Source organism: Ambystoma mexicanum, chromosome 12 (genome assembly GCF_040938575.1).
Source record: "Ambystoma mexicanum isolate Mex_15411 chromosome 12, UKY_AmexF1_1, whole genome shotgun sequence".
NCBI classification, from domain to species: Eukaryota; Metazoa; Chordata; class Amphibia; order Caudata; family Ambystomatidae; genus Ambystoma; species Ambystoma mexicanum.
In genome coordinates, this window is record NC_090936.1 from 7,371,883 (window position 1) to 7,396,751 (window position 24,869).

At 47.2% G+C, this 24,869-nt stretch overlaps 1 protein-coding gene across 1 annotated transcript in view; it reads left to right on the forward strand.

Moving 5' to 3' along the window:
• LOC138513169 (guanine nucleotide-binding protein G(i) subunit alpha-1) overlaps window positions 1–24,869 on the forward strand; it is a 340,588-nt gene that overhangs the window by 192,762 nt on the left and 122,957 nt on the right. Inside the window, exon 4 of the mRNA XM_069627798.1 lies at window positions 19,867–20,024. Coding sequence (XP_069483899.1) covers window positions 19,867–20,024 — 158 coding nt within the window. The remainder of the gene's footprint in view (window positions 1–19,866; window positions 20,025–24,869) is intronic.

Genomic DNA, 24,869 nt, shown 5'->3' on the forward strand with positions numbered 1-24,869 from the left:
AAGGTTAAGCTGAGAGAGGGCCAACTTTTCCAGGAGTTTGCCAAGAAAGGAAGTAATGGAAATTGGGCGATAGTTAGCTGGACAAGAAGGATCAGCTGTGGGTTTCTTGAGAAGAGGATGCACAATGGAGTGCTTCAGAGAGTTGGCTGGACAAGAAGGATCAGCTGTGGGTTTCTTGAGAAGAGGATGCATAATGGAGTGCTTCAGAGGGGAGGGGAGGGATCCATAGGCAAAGGAGTGGTTGCAAAAATCAGCAAGGGCCAGAGCGAGGGTGTCAATGTGCTCTTTGATGGTTTTAGAGGAACAGGGATGAACCTGTTTTGAAGAGGCTTTCATAGATCGGACTTGTCTAGCAACCTTGTCAGGGGTGAAAAGAGGAAAGGACGAGAAGGATGGTGGGAGGGTGGCTAAAGGAGGGTCAGCAAGCACAGATGGAGAGGGAAGAGGAGGAATGTGAGTGGAGAGGGTGGACAGGATGTCCTGGGTTTTTGAAATGAAGTGAGAGGCAAGGGCATTGCAAAGAGCCTGGGAGGCAACAGGGAGGGGTAGAGACTGCAGCAGGGTTGGCCAGCTCCTTGCAGATTTTAAAGAGTTCGGCCGAGTTGTTAAATGCCGCAGAGACACGAGCTTGAATGTGGACTCTCTTCTTGGTGAGGACAGAGAGTCGGTATTGCCTTTGTAGCGGGCGACAGGCCAGTTTGTCAGCAGAGGGTGAACGGGAGGTCCTCCATTTCCTCTCAGCTGCCCTACACTTGGGTTTAAGTGTAGCTAGGTCAGAGTCATACCAGGAATCGCACTTGGCTTTTGACTTCAAACGGATCCTCATGACAGGGGCAAGAACATCAAGCGTATCAGAAATTGAAGAGTAGAGCAGGAATAGGGCTGTATCAGGATGAGAGACAGCCAAAGGTGGAGAGGGGGGGAGAAAGTGGCGGCAAAAGCCTCAACTGACACACGCTTCATGGGCCGGATGTCCGAGAAGGTAGGTGGCAGTGTTTGGGTAGGCTTGGCTTGGGGGGAAGAGAGGGAGAGATGAGAGGAGGGAGTGATCGCTCCAGGAGAGGGGAGTGGTCAGTGGGATGGAGATGGGGAGGTCAGAGGAGATCAAGACATCGAGTGTGTGCCCTGCAGAGTGGGTCGGGCCAGAGGGGAGGGAGTCGCAGAGGTCACAGAAGAGTAAAGAGGAGGACTAAGGAGAGCCTAAATGTATGTTTAGGTCACAGAGGAGGAGAGTTGAGTGGTAGAGGCCAGGAGGGAGGAGAGGTCTGCCCACTCAGAGAGAAATGAGGTGATTTGACCAGGAGGCCGGTAGATGGTAACCACAGTAAAAGAATGGGTAGGCGAGAGAGAAAGCCTACAGACAAGACATTCAAAAGAGAAGTAGGTCTGAGTGGGAATTATAGAGGCAGGAATCCACTCAGGAAAAATCCGGGCTACCCCCCCACCAGACCGGGAGGATCTGGGTGCTGAGAGGATATTGTAGCCATCAGGGACGAGTGTCTAAGCTCGTAACAGAGCTGGCCGTGTACCATGTCTCAGTAAGATCAAGGTCTAGTTCTTCAAGGAGGTGGCAGATGTTAGAGGAGTGTTTGACGGCAGAGCCAGAGTTGAGAGTAGCAATATGAAGAAGGTTGCCAGCCTTAAAGACCTTCCGGGGAGGGGTACAGATCAGAGGTACGCCCTGCGGAGGAGAAAGAGCCCTAGGAGGGGCAGAGGAGGAGGAGGAGGAGGAGGAGGAGGAGGAGAGAGAGGGCAAGGTAGCCAAGGGGGGAGAGGAGGGGACAGCAGGAGATGAGAGGAAATTGATGAGGCGAGGGAAGCGCCTATCAAAGAGGAGGAGATTGGTCTGAGGGCCTTGGACCATGACGGTGCCATTTAGGTAGACATTAATGATGACTTTAGAGGAGTCGAAGGAAGCCATGAGAACTTCCCAGCGAGTGCCACCATTAATGGGAGAGGAGGAGATAGGGCAGAGCACAGAGACCATATGAGGAGTCCATAGATCTGGCGAAGGAACGACAGAGGATGTCGGTAAGGGTCTGTCTGGCGGAAGCATTAGAGTAGGTGTCGGCGATATGATTAGAGGCCAAGATATCCTTTTTGAACTTCTTCCTACCAGACTTAGTGAGAAGGGAAGGATAGTCAATGGAGAAGCAATTGGAAAAGATAGGAGAAACAGAAAGCGCTATTGGGGCGGAAGTAAAGAGAGGATGGAGATACTGAGGGGGTTAAGGCAGGTAGGTGTGAGACGAGAGTGGTGAGGTCACTGGGCTGGCAAGTTACAGAGAAGAAACAGTACACAAGCAAAATACAGAGAATTTCACACTGGGCAGCAAGGTATGACTTTTTAGCACAAAGCAAAAACAGCAAGATTTGACTTTTTCAATTTTGGAATCGGATGTTGGCAAAGGGTTTAGGAAGCACTGCGCAGCAAGATGACAACATGGGAGCAACAAGCAGAAAGAACAGTGATAGTCAAAGGCAGTAGAAGTGAGTCCATAAGGAGGGAACTAACCCATAGTTCTGGAGGTGGCAAAGTCAAGGCAGTCCGGATTTCTTAGAGGAGAGAGGTGGCCGCATCATTGTGGTTAAGGTGCAGGGGGGAGCCCAATTAGCGTTCTGGAAGCGGACAGGGAGCAGACAGGGGCCTTGGAAGTTGGCCTTTGCTGAGAGGGCCGGCTGAAGCCTGCCGGTCCCTGATTGGATGGAAGAAAACACTCAGCAACCAATGGGAGTGCAGCACAGGGAGAGGTGATTCAGCACAGCCTGTCTACACAACAAAGAAAACCACAGCGGCCATCTTGGAAGGGCCAAAAACAGTCAAATAAGCAGCAATAGGAGGAAAAAACGAGTGCTTTCAAAATAGCAACGCAGCTCCAGGTATTAAAAAGCTCAAAAAATGGCTGCACAATGAAAATGCCAAATAAAACAGTCCTTTCCAACAATATTATGGAAATTTCCTCTATTTTTCTTTCTTCTTTTTTTTTTCTTCAAATTTCGATTTTTCAGGTTCAATAATTACCCAGGAGGTGCAGTAATGCACAGAAAGTGCACCTACCTAATGGAATGGTCAGCAGCCAGGCACAAACTCCACATGTGCAGGAGAACAACAGATGGCCAGGAGAGTGGAAACAGGACCTCACTCCCAGTGAGAAGCAGATGAGAGGAGACAACAATGCGGCAGCGGACACTCTGAGCAGGCCGAGGACGATCTCTCACAAGTGGGAGTTGGCTTAGGAAGTCCTACTAGAGATCTTCACCCTTTGGGGAACCCCACAAGTGGATCTCTTTGACACCAGTGTCAACCAGAAGTGCGAGAGATTCTGTTCAAGGGAATTTCCTCAGAATGGAGCCTTAGGAGATGCGTTAGTAGTGGATTGGCCATTCCCACTGCTGTACACATTTCCTCCAGTCCCCGTAATTCCTCAGGTGTTGCGGAGGTTCGGTTCCCCCATGATCCTCATTGCTCCAGATTGGGCCAGGAGAGCGTGGTACCCGGACCTTCTAGAAATGTCCATCTGCCTTCCACGCCATCTTCCCTACCGAGAGGATCTGCTCTTACGAGAGGGTGGTCAGGTTTTCCATCCAGAGGTCAAGACTCTCAACCTACATGCTTGGTATCTGAAAGGTTGGGGTATAAGGATTGGGACCTCCCGGATGACTTGATGGAGGTGTTGCTTTCTGCCAGGCGGCCTGCAACAAAAATGCCTGTACTGTTGGTGTAAATTATGTGACTGGTGCAGAGGTCACAATGTTGATCCTTTTCAGTGCTCCATTCCTATGGTTTTGTCTTTCTTACTTTCTTTGGCCCACAGGGGCCTTCAAGTGGGTACCATTAAGGGTTACCTGGCAGCGCTGTCTTTATTTAAGCGCTTGTCTGAAGAATGTTCGTACTTTAAGATTCCTTTGATTTCTCAATTTCTTTAAGGACTGGCTAATGTGTTCCCGCTGTCCCCTTTCCAGGTGCCGTTTTGGGATTTCAATTTAGTTTTGAAGTTTCTCATGGGTGCTGCGTTTGAACCTTTGCACTCTTGTCCTCTCGCTGGCAGAGTGAGTGAATTGCAGGAACTATCCTCTAAGCCACCCTTTACTGTGTTCCACAAGGAGTGGGTTGTACTGCGGGTACGTCCTTCCTTTCTACGTAAGGTATCTGAATTTCATTTGAGTCAGATGGTGGTTCTTCCATCTTGCTACCCTCCTCCTCATCCTGGTAAGGAAGAGGAGTGACTCCATCGGTTGGATCCTAGGAGAGCTCTGAGCCTTTACATTTCTAGGATGTCCAGGGTCAGAGTGGACAGTCAACTCTTTATAGGATATGCTGGACACCGATTGGGCCAGGCTGTTACCAAACAGACCTTGTCCAGGTGGATTATCCTCACCATTACAGAGTGTTACCGATTGGTGGGTAAGGACTCTCCTGAAGGGTTGCGAGCTCATTCCACTAGCGGCGTGGCTACTTCACCGCCCTCCAGCGGGGGGTTCCTCTTAGGAATATTTGTGATGCAGCCACATGGGCTTCAATCCACACCTTTGTTAAACATTACTCCCTGGATACAATCCATGGTCAGGATATGGCCATTCTGCAATCTGATTGGGTACTCTAAATTCTTTTCCCTCCTCCATTTACTAGTGCTCCTTTGGGAGTCTGTCAAAGATGTGGAATACGTTGGAGGAACATCCAGTCGAAGGAACGTTACCAGTTGGTAAGTAACTTGTTCTTCTCCTTCAAGTTTCCATTTCGCCTGAAGCATGTGACCAGCCTCCTGCTTGGGTCAGTGTTTAGGGTCTTTGTTCAGAGCTAATGCACATTTTATGTGAAACCTGATTTTAAAGGTAATTTCTTTTGTCATGTTATCTGTAATTCCCATAATTTCAATCTACTTCTTTGTATATTTTAGCATTTAAATTGACAACCAGACCTGTTTCATTGGTGGGCTCAGCCCCAAATGTGTTGGGTGCGGGTGGGGGGGGTCTAAGTTTCAGTTCGGAGAGAAGAGTTGCAGTTCACAATTCTGAAAGGCTAGCATATTGCATTTACCCACTGTGTACATGCGACTTTCAATGCTGCACCAGGGCATGTTCACAATATAATCTTTATTTATATACTGTATCAACAGAATAAGTTCACTCTTGGTATTCTTCACAAAGATGCAATAGTTACATAAACCAGTGTTCATTCATGCAAAAATGAGAGGCCTTTCCTTATAAATGTCATTTTTATGTGCTGATATTGAGTTTCCTTATTCCTGAAAACGCAGTCTGTCATTTGACCTTAACTTAACCCAATGTAAGGCATCATTCAACCTTTTTTTAGCTTCCAAATGCACAGTATTTCAAATGTATTTATTCTTTCCAAGTGCACTGTTACAGTTTTGAATCTGTCAAAGTGGGCATTTACACAAAATCAGCATCTGAAGTGCCCCATGTCTTTTAGGACCCATTTGACGCAGTTAACAATATTCCAGTTTTAAGTTGCACTTTCTTCCGCTGAGTGCCTGTATATTCTAACAAAATCGAGTGAGGCTCATTCTCGCTCATTCACTAGGCCTCAGGTTGAAATTACTGGCTTTTATATTTCAATGGAACTCCACTCTGAGCCAGCTTCACTCTCACAATGGGGCCTAGCATGTCCTCTCCATCTCTGTCGCTCAGGGGCTGTCTTTTTACCCCAATACTGCTAGACTACTGTACCAGCCTCTTCCTCATTCTTCCTTCATCCCCTTAAACTAATCCAGAATAGGACTGCAAGACTTGTCCTTGGCCGCAAGCCCGGGGACTGCATCTCCCCAGCCCTAATTTCTCACCACTGGCTCCTGCTAGGATAAAATGCAAGACCCTCTTAAACCACATGGCTTTTTGGGGCCCAGGACCTCGCTACATCCAACTTTCTCTCCCTAAATACCTCCCTGCTAGAGCCCTTTGATCTGTTAGCTCTAACTCTATGCAAGTCAGATGCTTCTCTAAGCAGACAGTGGGGGGGGGGGGGGGGTAGATGTTTTTCCTCCGCAAGAGCCTCCCTTTGGAATGGTCTCCCTGCCCCACTCGGGCTTGAGCCGGATCGCCTTAAGTTCCGCAAGATCCTCAAGACGCTCCCTTTATCCTCCTTCACTCTCCCTCTCCCCTGCTAACATCTTCTGCCCCAGTGATGGGATGCCTGGTTCCCTCCAAGTACTACAGGGCTCAAGGCCCCTCTGCCCAGTCCACCCCCTTCCCTGCACTTATCTGCATTCCCTGGCACTTACCCTCTGATCTCCCCTTAGTATTTTCCCATTCACCCCTGACCCTTTTCCTTTCCCACCTTAGCATTTCGCTTTTGGGACATCAGCAGCACCCTCTCCTTTGCACTCTTGCATGATCCAAATGTCACAAGGCCTAGTAGGACCATTATTGTATCTTTCTCCCTTGTCGTGTCTCCCCGCTGCACTCCCCTTTTTGTCTTGTGGCACCTCGAAATACCATTTGTTGTGTAGGTGCCTTCCAAATATCCAATAAATAAAAATGCCTGAGGGTTTGGTGCGCTGCTATGAATGTAAAAATAAACTACTGTCTTTTTAGTTAATATATACAAGTCTTGGCAATTGATTGAAACGCCATTTGTTCCAAATTGTAACCAACATATAAAAATAACTTTGTACTAACATGGGCAACTTTTAAGTTCCGAATTCATTGCTTAACCCACTGGCTTTCAGAAAACAAAACTAAACGTGGTCAGTTTGTTCCTGTCTTGTACAATTAAAGAGTATTGATGAAGTGTTTGCAATAATTTAGACTTAAACACCTTACGTAGGCACGCACCATCACATTTTAATCTCTGAAACCTATATTATGCTAAACCTTCAAGAGAATAGTGGTCCACGTCAAGACTATCGCGCTAGTGAGCACCACTTCCTCATGGGCGAGTCATGGTTTTGTTTGCAGGAAAAGATCTGTTGCTCCACAAGGTTTTCCATTTCCCAGCAAACCTACACCACCCGATTGGAGAACAGAGAAGGGTTTTAGGAAATTAAAATAGATTTTCCTCTTCCATCCCTGGCTTCCTTATAAAAAATAAAATGAAAAATCTACTAAGCCCTCTTGACATTCGTCCCACAGATTTGATTGTGAATTCTCCCCCCCCCCCCTCTTCCCCCCTTACCTGTGACATGTGTGGGAGCTTTATTGGGGACTCCCTTTCTATTTGTTTGAACCCTTTGCACATTCACTGGATACATATGGTGCTGCTCGTCTGACATCTTATATATATTGGAGTCCTGCATGATTGACTGTCCCTTGAATTGCGGTGTGCCTAGTCTCGAGTTGGTTTGGAGCACACACTACTCCTTGTTTACAACAAATTTACTTTTCTTTGTGGTGTAAAATAGCCCACCATAAATGTGACAAAAACAGAAGGCCACCTGTTGAAATGTGTTATGGGGTAACCTCAGAGAGCACAACTAAGTTCCGTAATCATATGTATGGCCAGGAATGACCGAGTCTGATGCATAGTGGCTGAACCCATGAGGGTTTGGGCACAGTAGACAAAATCATCCTAGACTTATTAGGTGCTATTTAAACGCTGCACATATTTTGCTTTTTTATGGGCAACTGTCAAATGTTAAGGGAAAATAAACATCAGAAAGGGCGTCTCATGAGGGTAGCTTCATACTAAGGCGTGCTGTGACGGCCAACTCCTTATTGGTGACAGGACTGACATAGGAACACTTGCATCACTGTGCAAACCTCTCGCTGAACGTTTTGAATTGGTTTTGCTACTTTTTACAGGACTGAATACAGCCACAAAGGTTAGGCCTGTTGGTGGGCCCTATAAAAAAGTACATTGTTGGCTACCTCCAGGTTACCCACTCTCACCACTCCTCTGTAATATCTATAGCAGACCACAAAATGGGCTGGCGTATCATTCATTTGATTATAAGGGGCATGATCTTAACCAAGAGCGGTCTGATTAATTGTTTAAACTTTGAGTATTGGTTGCTTGAAAATGCCCTCCAACCTAAAATGAGCTCAATGGAGGCCATCCTCTTCTCCAGCATGGGGTTTGGCATGGATTCACTTGCTTATAAATATTCCCTGTCGGCAGGCTGGGAATCCTCTGTAAAAGTAAAAAGTTTCACTTTAAAACTATATTTCTCCTCTAAACCAATCATTGTACTCTGGGTCATACTGCCCGCATCCAATGACATTCTGTATATTTTTTAGAAAATAGTTAGAATTGTGTCGATTGCTACTTTATCGTCTTTCTTGACTTAGGAAAGAGACTGGCAGCGGGGCTCCGCTACCGGCAAAGATCTTCATCAACCGTTGGATCATTGAAGTTAGAGCAGGCCTGGCCTTGGGCCTACTTTCTACCAATGACAAAATCCTACTCCAAACCGCTTCGCTTACTCACAAATCTCTGAATAATGCTGCTCCTATCTATCTGTCTGAGAGATTCCACAGAAGAACCTCTACTAGACCTTCTAGCCTAATCAACACTAATTGCCTCTCTATTCCCAGGTTGAAACTATCAAATGTTGGAGGCAGCAGCTTTCCTGTCAAAACGGCCCAGCTTTGGACCCCCTTGCTACCTTCACTCCGAGTGGATCAATCATACCAGAACTTTAGATACAACTGTATCAACTGGCTCAAGACAACGGACCACTAACGCCTGCCACCCTCACCACACTGTACATAGTCTTTTATAGATCTTAGATTTAGTGCTGCTCCTTCTGTTCCGATCTCTGTTTATGATGATATGCATTTGCTACCTTTTGCCTGACTGTTCATATTTGTCATGTGTAATTTATTTCTGTAACGTAAGCCTTGAACTTCCTTGTAACTTCTGTGCCCTAATACCTCCGGGTCTGGTGCGCAATACAAATAAATAAACAAACAAACTTTGCGCCCTTTCTGCATGGCTGAGGAGAAGGAAGGTTGCAGCCTCTTCAAACTCTGCGTGAAGTGTGGTTTAAGAAACGTCTTCGTGGAAGATCACTCCATAAATGCTTCTACTGGCTGCATCCGGACCACAATGAGACGGGATGCGAGGTGTGCCGTGGTTTCTCGATGAAAACCCCAAAAATACCAATACTGTCGGCGTGGCTCGTTGAGCAAGGCCTCTGATGCAGCCTCTGGTCAGGGCCAAGCCTCATCCAGGACTGGCTGGTCCAAAGAGTGTTCTTCCTGTTGGAGGAGGTTGATACCCTTTGAGTATACCCTGCTTGCGTGGATCCAAGAGAAGGTCAAACTCTGCAACGCTGGGTTCGCAGCTGATTCGGGGCCCGATTCGGACACATGGCATTTGCCTCATCCTCCGCGGTAAACCTGTCTTCAAAGTGAAAACCACTAAACCCGTCCAAACTTTGTGTCTCTGCGGATAATCCGATGATGGAAAAGTCTGGGGAGGACAAGTCTAAGCCAGATAAGGCTTCACACCAGTCCAAGTCAACTGAGTCGACGACAGCACAGTCGACGAAAGCAACCACAAGCACTTACTCTTCTAAGTGAATGACGTCCACCACGGCTATGGAAGAAAGCGGGTCCAAGAAAGAAGTGGCAGCCACTCCACTGGTGTCTTTTGTCCTCAAGGCGAGATACAGCTGCGGAAGCAGCGGCGAAGGAAGACCAGGCGGCCGCTCGGACCCAGCAACCTCTGTAGAGGGAAATGGTCCCACCTGTGGAGCCTTCCAGATATGCGGACCGTCGGGCTACTGAGGATCGACCATTGCAGATCTACTCAATTACTGAATAAGACAATGGTCTGCACGATGGGTGCTGCTCAGACCACAGGGCGGGGGACGGGATGTCCGGTCGGTGCAGAAGAGGATACTCATTAGCCCGGATCCCACTTCACTGGCTCAGTTTACCCCTCGATCTAGGGACATGTCCCTGGATATCTGGACATTCTATCAACCCTACACACACTGGTCACCGGAATCCAGCAAAGGATGCCACCATCGGGACCTGCACAGGGGGAGTGGGGGACGGTCCCCCTGAACCTCTGAAGGTAAACTGTCCCAGCGGCAGAGGAAGTCAACGGGGGGCGCTGGTCCTCTGCATCCTCCAATCCCGCCTTCACCTTGTCAGGCGAAGACTCCTATTGGAGTCCGGCATCTGCATGCAATGGACAGAGACTCCACACGCAGATGAGCTCCATAGGGCCTCTCCTCCAGACGAAGTTGGATCCTATATTCTGTCATGTTGAGGGCCTCTGAACTGTTTCAGTTGGTTCCTGAGGAGACGAAAGAGGGTTTCCTGTACCAACTATGTGAGTTGAGGAGAAAGACCATGTCCATTCTCTTCCTTGACAACTGGGAGGAGAACCGAGTCCTAATGAAAAATCCAAGTACGGCCAAGCGGGACAGATTAGAAAAGAAGTTGAGGGTACCCGATTCTGCTCCAAGGTGCCCAAGGTCTCAACCCTCGCCAGATGCAGTGGTCTCAGCCGCAGCTAGGAAACTCTTGGCGAACCAGTCATCGGCAGCCATGGTACCTCCGGACCAGGAGGTGGAATGGCTGTATGCAATGGGCAAGAGGATAATTTACACTGCAGCCTCTACCATCAAGGCAGCGAACGCCCTAATCATTTACTGCCGTTATGACTGGGGACTCTGAAACAAGCTGGGCCCTATCCTGGACTTCCTGCCAGAAGGGGAAGTGGCCTCCGATAACGCCATCACCAAATGATCACTAAGGACAGATGGGTGTTGGACGCTCTCAGACAGGGGCTCACTGGGTCCTCTTATCCTCCAATTCAGCTGTAAGAACTACACGGGCTGCAGGAGATGCGGTCCATGTTACAGAAAGGGGCAATAGAGCCTGTCCCGCACCGGCTCGGGGGCACCAAGTATATTCCAGATATTTTCTAGTTTGAAAAAAAGACAAGGGTCGGAGGCCAATTCTGGATCTATGTCATCTCAACAAGTACTTAAAGTCCCAAAGGTTCCGGATAGTCACATTGCAGAACGTGCTCGGCCAGCTGGAACGGGGAGATTGTCTGACATTGTTGGACCTGAAGGACGTCTACTGCCACATCCCCATTTTCAAAAAGCACTGCAAGTGCCTGCGATTCATAGTTTAGGATCAGCAGTACAAGGCTCCGCCCTGAGGGTGTTTACGAAGTGCCTGGCCCCGGTGCCGGCACATCTTCGTCTGCAAGGCATCCACGCAGGCACTCAACAGGACGACTGGCTAGTGCGTTCCCGCTCGCAATCTGTGCCAAGCGAACACACTGCTAAAACCGTATATCTTCTAATGCAGCTGGTGTTTACTCGTCACAGTACCAGATTCAGTAGAGGTGCTACAATAACAAATGTAGGAGGATTCTGGTTTTGTAGATGTTTCTTTATTGGATTCTTGAGTAAGATTAGAGTTCCTTCTTGGAACGGGCATGCTCGTCCCCAATGGGGGGCAGCTCTCATGCTGAGATCCTGTTTTCTGCCACCCCTAGGGGGAATATTGCATAGTGGGCTCACCTTCGTAATCTCACATGGAAAGGCTCCCCCTTAGGGAGATTTGCCTGAATCCCACGATTAGTCACAGGGCGTATAGAAAATGTGCCTTGTAAAGGGGTAATTTGTTTGTGTGCACCACTTGAACATCAAGTTTGATTAGGGTGGATTTCTAACCTGTGGTGAAATTTCTTTCTGGTTTGGTTCGAAGTCTATGTAAGTTTCCTGTCCAGGCATAAACTGATTTTAGGAGCTGCAGTTTCGTGCAGCTGGGATCCTGTGTTTTGCTAATAAGGATGCCATGGTACCTTCATTCTAGACCTTTCCCTGCCTAGTCTGCCTATAAGGGAGGGATCGGCTCATGTGGCAAAATTTACATTTGAGGTGATCTGCATCTCCCTTTAGTATCAGGTCCACGTAGTACCACCTGTTAAATAGATGACATCCAGTAATGTCCCTCCCCCGCCCCCTTGCAGCCAGATGACTTGGAACTTTATTGCCAACTAGGTCAGTTCTGGGTTTCTCCCATTCGCCCCTTATAATTCCCACTTCCATTATTACGGGAATGGTGGGTGCGCCTCCTGGTAATCCAGACAGTTGATTAAGCTTGTATGCACCCACAATTCTGCCATGTACCAGGCTAGGTTGGTAGCCTGAGCTGTCGGTTTTAATACATGCAGAAATGTCTTGGCCACCAAAGCTTTTAGCAAAGTGTATTGTTGCCGTACTCCTTTTAATGCATTGTGTAATCCAGGATCCATTCTTATTGGATGCCAAGATAAACGGAGTGATTAAAAGTATTCATTTGGACTCTTCACGCCAGGTTTAGTTTCCACACCTTCTGTGAGTGTCAGCCATTGTGTAGGATTTCTCTGTGTTAATCTTTGGTCTTTTCTTTACACTCATTGCAAGGCATAAATTGGTTTTCAAAAATTAAGTCTGCTAGTTAAAATGTTTTTGATCAGCAAAACTCATTTGATTAGCAATGCTGCACTAATATTTTTTCATGTTACCAGAAGTTATTTATACCCATGGCATACAATGAGCAACAATACAGCAGCTCTGTGTACCGCTGAATTAAGACATTACTGAGATGAGTTAGGCCTTGCAAATTTGTTGATGGTCAAATAGCTTAGTTTATCTACTTGACTTAAGAGAAAGGCACTCAACCCATGGTAACTGACATAAGATGTTAATGTAATTTCTGCAAGATGGTGCATGTCACCACAAGCCCACTTTGTTTGGCATACTATGGACACACAGAGGTCAGCCATGCACAGTGAAACTTTTATTTGACATTTACTGCGAACAATGTAAATGTTTTTCCAACATCCCCTGCACGTGGCACTCGCCTTTCATAAAATCGACTAGACTGTGAGTGGGTGAAAAGACTTTGCTAACTCTGGTAGAGTGCCGATTAGCAGCATGAATGGACAAATCGTTATGGGTTCTGAGAACAGTTTGGCCAGCTCCCTCCCTTAGTTGTTAATAAATAATGCAATCATAATCGTATAGCAAAGCAAGCTCTGGAGACTAATTACATTGTATGGTATTGGCAGTAGCTCTGTAGATATACAGACTGGATGGAACTATTGATAACTACTTTGCTTAAACATCTAGTTGGCTTTGTGTATGTATCATGTAAGGAAATAAAGTGAGAGAATAAGTATAGTTGATGACGTAGCAGGCAGAGAACTGGGAAAACTAGGTGGGATATTGTACTTTTGCAGCCATTTCACTTTCAGGGGAGCTGGTATAAAGCAACAGTGTGATGAGAATTTATTTGGCATTTCACTTGTTTGCACAGCGTGACTTCGTCGCACCTATGGCATTGCACTTCATTTTGCATTCCATTGCCAGTATCCTCTTTGGCCACGTGTGCGGGCCGAACTTGCGGGTGTGTGCCCTGCATGCCTTTCTTTTTGTTAGCCTCGCAGCAACTTCAACATGGCTGCCGCCATACCTTTATTTTAGAGGCTGCCTCCCTGGGCCTCCACCTATCTCCTGGCTGATCATTGGCAGCAGGCCCAACATATTGGCCAACTGGGGACTAGCAGGTTTAGCCGGCCCCCTTTGGCCTGCTTCCTAAGGCCCCAGTGTACTTCCTGTCCACTGCCGGTATGCTGACTGGTGACTGCTTGACCCCCTCACCTGGAGCATACAGGATGCTGCTCCCACTTTCCACAGTGGAACCTGGACTACCATAACTGTATCACTTCTATAAAAATGAGTTTGTTTGCTCCATCTGGACATGTTTCTATCCCCTTTGAGTTCTCCCTCCTTCTCTCCATCTTTTTCATCCTGCGATTGTAGTTTTCCCACTCACTGTTCCAATTTGAACTTAGTTGTGTTCCCACCCACTGTTCCAATTAGTATTTCAGGTGTGCCCTCGTGGTTGTATAGCATGCTTTTTATCTTGTACCTGTTGCCCAGTGACTGCATTGTGCTACTCTGCCTTGCTGTACCTTTCTGGATCCTCACCCCCCTGCTTATCACCCCACCCTCTCTCTAAATCGCCCATGGCACTCTGTTTCTCCTATCGTCTCCAAATGGTTCTCCATTGACTATCCTTCCCTGCTCACTAAGTCTGGCAGGAAAAAGTTCAAAAGGGATATCTTGGTCTCTAACCCTGGTCTCCCTATCGCTGACACTTATACTAGCACTTCCTCCAGACAGACCCTCACTGACATCCTCTGCGGTTCCTAGGTGGCACCAGCTGGGAGGTCCTCCTGGCCCCCTTCGACTCCTCTAAGGTCATCATTAATGTCTACCTGAATGGCACTGTCTTGGCCCAAGGCCCTCAGGCCAACCTTCTCCTCTTTGATAGACGCTTCCCGCACCTCAACAATTTCCACTCTTCTCCTGCAGTCCCTTCTCTACCTTCGGCGCCCGTGCCTCCCCCCTCTGCCTCCTCATTGGCTACCTTGCCCTCTCCTTCTTCCTCTCCTGCCCCTTCAGGCTCTATCTACACCTCCTTCCACACTTCTGCGGGCATACCTCAGATCTGTACCCTTCCCCGGAAGTCCTTCAAGGATGGAAACCTTCTCCATATTACCACTCTCAACTCCCGCTCAGCCGTCAAACACTTGTCTGACATTTGTCACCTCCTTGAAAAACTTGACCTCGATGTCCTCGGTCTCACCGAGACATGGTTCACTGCCAGCTCTGTCACGAGTTTTGACACTCTCCTCCCTCACAGCTACAAGATCCTCTCCGCAGCCAGATCCACCCGGTCCGCAGGGGGTGTAGCCCTGATCTTCCCTGAGTGGATTCCTGCTTCTGTCATTCCTATGCAGACCTACTCCTCTTTTGAATGCCTTGTCTGCAGGCTCTTCAATATCCATCTGGATTCTCTCTCTCTCTCTCTCTCTCTTTCTCTCTTTCTCTCTTTCTCTCTTTCTCTCTTTCTCTCTTTCTCTCTTTCTCTCTTTCTCTCTTTCTCTCTTTCTCTCTTTCTCTCTCTCTCTCTCTCTTTCTCTCTCTCTCTTTCTCTCTTTCTCTCTTTCTCTTTCTCTCTCTTTCTCTCTCTCTCTCTCTCTCTCTCTTTCTCTCTCTCTCCCTCTCTCTCTTTCTCTCTTTCTCTCTTTCTCTCTCTTTCTCTCTCTCTCTTTCTCCCCCCCCCCCGTCAGGGGGTTGCCTTCTCCAACACTGCCACCTACCTTCTCGGTCATCCGACCCATGAAGCGTGTGCTTTCGTCGCCACTTTCTCTCCCCCGCCTCCGGCTGACTCACATCCTGACTCAGCCCTTTCCATGCTCTACTCTCCTATCTCTGATACTCTGGATGCTCTTGCCCCTGTCATGAGGATCCGCTTGAAGCCCAAAGACAAGTACAACTCTTGGTACGACTTCAACCTAGCAACCCTTAAACACATATGTAGGGTGGCTGAGAGGAAATGGCAGGCTTCTTGCACATCCTCTGACAAACTGACCGTCTCCAAAGGCATTACCGGCTCCTTGTTTGATATAAGAAGAGACTCCACGTCTCTGCGGCCTCTAACACGGCTGAACATTTTAAAATTTGCCAGGAGCTGGCCAATCCTGCTGCAGTCTCCACCTCTATCGCCTCCCAGGCCTTTTGCACGGCCCTTACCTTCATTTCATTTAACAAACACAGGACATCCTGTCCACACTCTCGTCCTCTCCTCCTCTTCCCCTTTCTCTCTCCTCTACCTCTGGTCCTCCTACATCTGCCACCTTCCACCTTCTCTTTTCCTCTTTTCTCCCCCAACAAGGTTTCAAGACAAGTCTGATCTATGAAAGTCTCTCGTCAAAACAGGTTCCTCCCTGTTCATCTAAAACCATCAAGGACCACATTGACACCCTTGCTCCTGCTCTGGCCGACTTCTGAAGCCTCTCCTTCGCCTCTGGAGCCTCACTTGTGCACCCTCTTCTCAAGAAACCCACTGCCGACCCCTCATGCCTGGCTAACTACCGCCCGATCTCCATCACTCCTTTCCTGGGCAAACTCCTGGAAAGCTGGCCATCTCCCAGCTTAATAGTCACACCGATTCTGTTGGTTGTCTGCATGACCATCAGTCAGGTTTTAGAGCTGTCAGAAGCACGGAAACTGCTCTCCTGAACATCTGTGAAGACCTGCTCTCCAACCTTGACTCTAACATCCCTTCTGTCCTCATCCTACTCGATCCCTCATCTGCCTTTGATACGGTCAACCATGCCATCCTGCTCAACCGTCTTCGTGACAACCTGGGTATCACCGATCAGGTCCTGGCTTGGCTGACCTCTTTCCTCTCTGATCGACCCTGCCAGGTCCAACTTGGGACCTTCCTATCATCTATCTTCCTCTCTACCTGTGGTGTTCCCCAGGGGTCTAACCTCTCTCCCTGGCTTTTCAACCAATACCTGGCACCTCTTGCCCACTGCAGTGCTGCGCTCTGCTCCAACTTTCAGCGCTATGCGGATGACGCTTGTCTTCAGGCTTCCCTCCGCCACCTTCTCTCATCTCTGACTGTCCGCTATCCAGAAATGGTGTGCCGCCAATGATCTCTGCCTTAACATCAGCAAGACTGAGATTCTCCTCATCGGCACACCTGCACCCTCCTTTCCTGCCACTCTCTGGCTGGCCTCCCTTGGCCCTCTTCCTGCCCCCACCTGTGAGGCTAAGAACCTCGGGTCATCTTCGACTCCACACTCTCCTTCTCTCCTCACATCTCTGAAGTTTCCAAGAAGTCAAACTACCAACTGCACCTCCTCAGAGGTATTCTTCCCTTCCTCTCCTTCCCCCAGAAGCTTACTGTCTCTCGAGCTCTGGTTCTCTCTAGGCTTGACTATTGCAACAGCCTCTTTCTAAATCTGCCTGCTTCTATTCTCTGCCCTCTGCAACTCATCCAGAACAGGACTGCCAGACTTGTCCTTGGCCTCAAGCCCTGGGATTGTATCTCTCCTGCCCTGAAATCTCTTCATTGGCTCCCAGTGGCTGTAACGATTAAATTCAAGATCATTTGCATTGTCCACAAGGCTTTCTGGGGCCTGGGTCCAAAATATCTTCAACTCTCACTCCGTAAATACCTTCCCACTCAAGCTCTTCACTCCTTCAACTCCCTCAGAGTCAGTCGCTTCTCCAAGCAACAAGTTGGGGATAGCTCTTTCCTCAGCTGGGGCCTCCCTCTGGAACAGAGTCCCTGCCACTCTAAAACTTGAGGAACCACCTCTGGTTTCGGAAGCACCTCAAGACCTTCCTCTTTGCTTCTGCGTTCTCTCTTCCTCTCCCCTACTGATTTATCTTCCTCGGTAACCTGCACCAGGCTACCCTCTGACCTCAGGCCCAGGTCGCTGCCGACCCATCCACTCATTCGCACTGCCTCCTTGCAACCCTTGCACTTGGGTCTGTATCTGTTTTATTTTTTTATGAAATGTATAGAGTGCTTTAAGCCAAAGCACTTTACATAGCAACAACAAGAATACATTAGAATAAAATGGAAGCATAATTGTAAACATGAGACAAACCATCAAAAACAATAAGTAGAACAATTTGCCTAGGACTGTAAAGAAAAGCAGATCAGAGGGGAGAGTAAGAGGGAAGTAATGAGGTTAACAGGACGGGGATGGAGAAGATGAGATATCAAGAACGGAAGGAGGGGTATGAGGAAATGGAGCAGGTAGAGAATTCCAATGTAGGGGGGCAAGGAGCTGAAATGATCGGAAACGAAAAAGGGCACAGGGAGGCGGGGGAACAGTAGGAAGAGATCAGCAGTTTGGAGGGGGCTAGAGGGAGCATAGAATGAGAGGAGAGAGGAAAGGTGGGGGGGGGGCAAGATCATGAAGAGATTTAAAGACTAGACAAAGGAAGTAAAATTTAAGTTGACAGTAGAATGGAAGCCAGCCAAGAACAGAGAGCGAGGAAGAAATGGAATCATGAGAAGAGAGAAAACGGAGGGTACGGATAGCAGAGTGATGATGGGATTTGAGGGGAGCAAGATGAGGGGCAGGGAGGCCATAGAGGAGAGTAGAACAGTAGAAAAGACGAGAGAAGAGATTAAGAGTTTAGTGGCATGGAAGGTGAGGGAGGAACGAATTTTACAAACATTGAAGAGGTGGTAGCAACAGGCGTGGGAGGTAAGAGAAATATGGTGGGAGAAGGAGAGGGAGGAGTTGAGGTGGAGGCCTAGATTGCAAGCATATTCAGAGATGGATATGTTAGAAGGGGGAAAGAGAATAAATGGAGGGGATGGGAGGTAGAGGGAAAGAATAAGACTTCAGTCTTATCAATGTTGAGGGAGAGAAAGTGGGATGATTTCTAGATTCTGATGGCAGTAAGTCAGGAAGAAAGATTAAGGTGGATGTCAGGAGTGAAAGACGAAAAAGAGAGAAAGAGCTGGGTGTCATCAGCATAGAAATGGTGAGATATACCGAAGGAAGAGATGATGGGGGCAACAAGGGAAGTGTAAAGTGAGAAAAGAAAAAAGTGAGAAAAGAAAAAGGACAAGTACAGAGCCTTGGGGGATACCTAAGTCCAAGGGGACCCTATAGTCCCCTTACCTGCACTCAACTCTTGTCTGCGTGTTAACCTTGCACTTGCCACCGTGCTGGCTGCACTACCAGTTGTTGTTGTTTCATCCTTTGCTTAGCACTTTCCACTTCCCCCCCCTCCCCCCTGCACTTTCCCACTCCCCTGCACTTGCACGTTTTCATTTTCACTGGGCCTAGTAAGATCATTGTTTTGTCCTCCCATGTTTCCCCTCCCTTGCTCCGTTGCGCTCTGAAACACTTGTTTATGAGCGCGATACAAATAAAATATCACTAAGATAGAATGTCGGGGAGTATGGGATCAGCTCATGGGTTGAGCACCGTTGCACTTATGAATGCAACCAGCAGGTCACAGAACCAGGTTTGCCTTCAAAAGCATTTGGCCACGTGATCATGTACATATTCAAAACGGTTGGGTCTGCAATATGATGCATCTTCTCAAACTAAATTAAATGTAGTTGACACTGAGATTTAGATAGACTAACCTAACCTGTACAGCATGGATACAATGCAGTGTTTTACTGTAGCAATACTGTAATTATGCATTATGTAACAACTTAAAATATTAGGAATGGAATTTCATGACTGTTCAAAATAAAAAAAGTAAAGTTAGCACATACTGTTCTTTGCCAGGCAAGATATAGATAGCTCAATGAAAGTATAATCCCAATTATTCCTGGTTTCCAATTATTTGAACAAGAGAAATCCTTCTTGCCTAGCACTTCCTCACATGCATTTAGCCCACAAGTGGAGCAGAGGATTACTCCTACACTCTCGTTCAAATGGCCCCTTTGGATTTGCGGTGAACAGCAAAAGGAGGGTGGTTATTAAGTTGCCTCTGGATGGCCATTGAAGTTTAAGAGATTAACACTGCATCATCTGTGCTTGGTAATATGTGTCCATGTGTAGTTTGGGTTTCTGCTTCCAGGTCAAATATCCATGTGCCAATTTATGAAGGGCATTCGTAGCAGGGGAACCAGGGTACTCCAACTCGGACAGGAAAGGGCCGTCTTTCCTCTGCTCCGCTCCACGCCTCCAGATAAGGGGACCCTTAATGGAGACTAGGCAAGATGCGCAGATTGAAATGCTTTTTCTGCAGCAGTTCTCTAGTAAAGTCCCTTTTTACAGAGCACAAGTCTGTGAGTAGTACGTTTGCAATTCTATGTGCTTTGCTTTCTGCATGGTGCACTCCATCTCTTTTCTTGATGGCTGGGCCATTGCCAATGCACTCCCTTCTTTCAGTGTGTGCAGGCACGCTTGTCATGCCAGCTAGCGTGCTTGCTGTGTTGGTAACTGTAGCTTTCCTTCCTGCCCTCAAGCCCTATTAGAAGAGGGCGTTGTAAGCGTTTTAAAAGCAGTCTGTGGCCGATGTTCAGGGTTGCATTAATGCCTAGATGCAAGCTTGTTTTCTGTTTCCTGCATAAATGCTGGTTTGTTTACACCTTTGCCTGCAGGATGATGCTCGTCAGCTTTTTGTGCTGGCTGGATCGGCGGAGGAAGGATTTATGACTGCAGAATTGGCAGGAGTTATCAAGCGCTTGTGGAAAGATGGTGGCGTGCAAGCCTGTTTCAACAGATCCAGAGAGTACCAGCTAAACGATTCTGCAGCCTAGTAAGTAGAAACCAGTAGTGTTCAGTGCCTAACTGGAAACACCTGTGCTTTCCTTTTAACACTGTGTGGTTCTCATTTTAAGACCAAGTGCATATTGTACGCCCTGTGATGCAAAAAGTCAGTATTGAGAGAATTTGGGCCTTTTTACCGTGTCAAAGTACAAAAAGATCTGAATCCACTAGAGATGTATGGAAAAGGCGTTGATGAGTAAGTGAGGCAGCAAACAGTTTTCTACGGCAGTTGAGGAAAATATTATACAATACTTGTTTGGATAACCGCAGCCCACCCATTAGTTAAGGTTTCCAAGCAAAACATGGGGGGGAGCGGGGGCAACATGAAACGACATTAGGCAATCTATAGAGGCGCATCACTAATGTAATCAGTATCTCTACGGGGGAGAATCCATTGAAGCAAAGGATGTTGGATCAATGGGTCCTGAACCATGACCGGTTTCAAGACAAAAGCAGGCAGGTGGTAGGGTCGAGCATAGAGCAGATTTGCATCCATAACCCACAAGCGCCTCGGGGGAATGCACCACAGGTGACCTCACCAGTCGATCGCATATGACGTACGGCCTCCCCTTGAGAGCAAGGAAACGCGTAATGGTGCAGCCTCGTTATGACCTAGGGTTTTCAGAAATGCCCATTGTAAACGGATAGCAGTATTAACCCCTTAGTATGCAAAGAGGTTGTGATGTTTCCTCATCTCCAGCACTAGCTCTGGTGCAGAGTAAATATCCTCGCGGTGAGATTGCCCCCTCTGCTTCACTGCAAAGACCAGCATCTCTGAGACGGTGGAATTGCGGAGGGAGAGGAGTGGGATCTACTGGTCCGTGACACGACTTTGTCTATCTGTGCCTCTGATCTCAAAGGAAGACCAAGGATGTGTATTTACCCATGGATAAACCCCACCTTCCAGAGGATCATGGCTGATGCTTCAGTCTCGACCCTTCTGTGGATGCCATTGATTCTACAGGGGTGCATGCGCACAGGGGGCGGAATATGTCCTTCGCACATGGCCTTGCCCGCTAACCCTAGACTTTCTAGGCAGAGCTTTTCCCCTTGGTGGAGGAGTTTTCCCCCACCCTTAGCATTTCAAAGAGGACTGGTGATCAGGGTTGGGAATTGGGCATTTAGGGAAGGACAGAAGTGGCTGCAAGTCCTTTGACATTGAGATTTTATCTGAAGGCAAATGCAGGTGTGGCCAGACGATGAGTTGGGAAGTTTAGCAGGTTGCAATGCCATCTGCGCCTCGGCTCTTGTTCATTACTGCAGCTTTGGCTGATGCCACAGCTGTCATTGTTGCGGATAATGGGCACCTTACCTTTTTGTTATTGTGGCTCAGCTCCTTGGTTATGTGCCAGTGCTTTCTTTTTTTTATTCAAGCCTCTGAAAGGCAACCAATTCTCACTGGTAAAGTGGGGTGGGCGGCTTTACTCTGCACCCCGATATCCTCCTGCTGATTGCAGTATTTGGGACACTATCTTATCAGGGTAGTTTTATAGATTCTGTAGACCCTGTCTTCTCGTATTTGCCAAATGGGTGTAGTGCAGACCTAGAAGAGACCACAGCCCTATTCTGCCTTTCATTCCATAGTCGAGTAAATAAGATGGCCCTTTTCCTGTTTTTAGTGGGCTCAGTCCAGATACAGCCACTGCAGTTTCTCTTTACCTAGTATCCTTTTCCAAACCTCTTAATTCGCCCACTACAGCTGTCTGCAGTCGTTCTTGCCCATATTTCTGCGGTCTCTTCTCGTCCCTGGTCCATCTGGCTGCTTCATATTTGTGTGAAATCCACTCCTGCAGACTTTCTCATGCAGAACATTTGACCGTATCGCACAATCCCTAGTTCTACTCTCCAATGTTTAGCCATTCCCTACGCTCCAGGGGGTGCAGCTTGCAATGTCCTCTCTACCTCCTGAGGCCAGACTCATCCCTATCGAGCACAGGGATTGTACAATTGTCCATTTCACTAGTCCGCTTTCCCATCTTTATTCCCAAAGTAATTGTTCCAAAGATGGTGGTCTGTTGCCAGGTCCAAGACCCAAGCAGCCAGGTGACCTGGTACAGCTTGACTAAATGTCATTGTTGAGTTGTAGTTTGGTAAGACCGCTCTGCAAGTTAATCACTCGCTTCTGGAGATCTGCAATCACAAGACTCCCAGCAGAGCCCATTCATGTTCTCTTTACCCATGCATCACTTTGAGTAAGATTACATTGGCTCATTCCAACGCTGCCTTAGTTTGGAAGGAAGAATTGACATTAAGGGCTATATTGAGGAATGTTAGTGTTTGGCATATGTACTTGTGGGTTGGCCGTAATGGAGAAAAACGTCTCACCACATCCCCCAAACCACACTGACCCTCCTTGGGTGTTAGATGCACACTACCTTAGACGTGCCTTTTGTTGGGACTTGGGTAGCACGTTGGGATTCTACTACAAATACATCGGCAGAATTCCTGTTTTGTGCCCTTTTAAAGCTGGCAACATTTTAGATCCTAACTGAGCTTAAAGTAAAGTAGGTCAAATGTCTTGTGAAATTAGACCTGCTCCGTAACCCCCCTGTCCCCACCTGCCCCTCCCTGCGCCCGCCCAGAAGATAATTAATAGAAAAATGGATGAGCGATTAAGGGACCACTGGGTCCATTGAAGCTTGGGCAACCCATTGCGTGCCGAGCTTTGCCTCATCCGGCCTTATGAAAACGTTCAGAGACATAATGCGTGCTCCTGTAGACCGAGTGAAATAGAACAAAGAATTGGTAAGACTGTATGAATTTATAGTGGTGATAGTTTGTGATAGATATCAGGACTTCAAGTTGGGGCATCATTTTGCTCACAACTATTTCCCAAATCGCACCCTTATACTGGCCTCTGGCCCGTACCTTGACAAGCATAGCTGATGGAGCCAAAGAGCTGCCTCTCTCATGTGGCATCTGGATAAGTCCCTGCAAGGAGAGCGGTGGGTGGTGCGTTTCTAAAGCATTAGATCTCGGTGTCTATCTGAAGATCTGTGTATGTGAGGAAGTAGTTTACACATGTGTGCTCCATGAAGGGGCTAGACCCCCACACTGCGACTCCATAGGAGTGTCCATCAGGAAAGGGAAAGGAATGAGCGAGATTTGCAGCTGCTTCATGCCATATTCACGTGGATTGACATCCAGAGGCACTAGTGTAGAAAGTGGTGAGCAGACTGCATCTGCTTTCCTCCTAGCAACATTGCGTCTGCTCGTTCCTGGCACACTAAACTTCAAAAACTACGCCCTGTACCGATATCTTTCAGGACGGTGCAGTCCATTGTATTCATACATACCCTGAAAGTGGTAATTGCGCTGTTCGATCCTTTAAAATGCGTCTAATTTATCACACTGCCTAAAATGTGTTGATATAAATGTGTCTTGTTCACATTAAATTCATTTTTGAGCCTACCTTTTTTAATTTTTAAATGCATTTATTTGTTTTGCTCGAAAGGAACATACCCCAACACAATTACTTACCCAACTGTACTTGGACTCTCGCTGGATTCAATTTTCTTGATCAACCTAAATAGTACCCGGACACATCTGGGTTATGTCAAAATGGGCTCACTCATGTATTTTGAAGCAAGAAAATTAAAGTAGGACTGTCCTTCAGTTCAGCTTTCTCACTAAACCTTTCGAAATTATCCAAATTGCTATTTGATGTGCATTCGATTGTGTGAGGGACGAGTGTGCTTGAAATGCATGCCATTTTGGCATGGTAGGCCATGGGTGAGAAATTACTGCTTCCTGAACTGTTGAACATGTTAGCCCACCATAAATGCAATGTTTTTGTAAAAAGCCCATTCCCTAAATTATTACTTATTAACAATTCTTCTTAAGCCCTAACAAGGCCAAGTCATCAGAGCGCTGTACGTCAATCATACATGATAAAACGGCATACACTGTAAACAAAGTCCTGAACCGGACAATGATACAAGTAGATCAAAAGAATGCGTTCCAGAGCCAGGCTGCAAGTACTTTTCTACATCTGTCAGAGGTTCTCCGAATATAGTGCGTTTATACACAATGCACAGCCGTTTACAAATAATATTCCTATTGAGGCAGCCACTGAAGTGCCATTAAAACAGGGGTGATATGATCAAACTTACTTGCTGCAGCTTTCAAAGGAGAAAAGGAAGGAATGGGGAAGTCCAATCAAAAGAAAGTTACCAAAATGAATGCCGGGCAAACCCACAGACTAAACCAAAATGTGCATGTTTAAAGAGCCCGTGGACCATACATGATACTGTGCAGCTTTGGCCAAGGCGTTGGGGGCACTGTGGTCAGCCTGGCATCTAGTGTAAAGGCAAGCGATCTGGCCAAAGGGAAGAGCTCAATGCAAAAACCAGGAACCTGAACGTTTCTAAACCAATTGCAAACAGTTAACGTGGGGGGAGAACATGCCTGTTCTAGGCTGATTCAGTTTGAAGAAATACCTGGGACTACACAACACTTAACTGCTTACTATTTGGTAATCCACCTTTTGGTATTCGTCTGTACTACACCAGTTGGTAGTGTGACTGCGCAGCCAGGCCTATCTCAAGAGGGGTAAATGTGAGCTGTAGCAATGACGTATGTAAATACAAGTAACCAAGTAACACTTATACTCAAGGTTTTAGCTATTTATTTAACATACATTTTTAAATAAGTGTTCTTTAAAAAGGGCAAGATATGTAACACTGTAAATATACGTTTCAGAATCAAACCAGTTAGTGGATAATCTTTGGATATGATTCTTACACAATTCCTACACCCTGAGGTGATTTCATAAGGACAGTAATGACATTTATATATCACACTAGTTATGCTTTTTGGATTCTGAGGTTGTAGA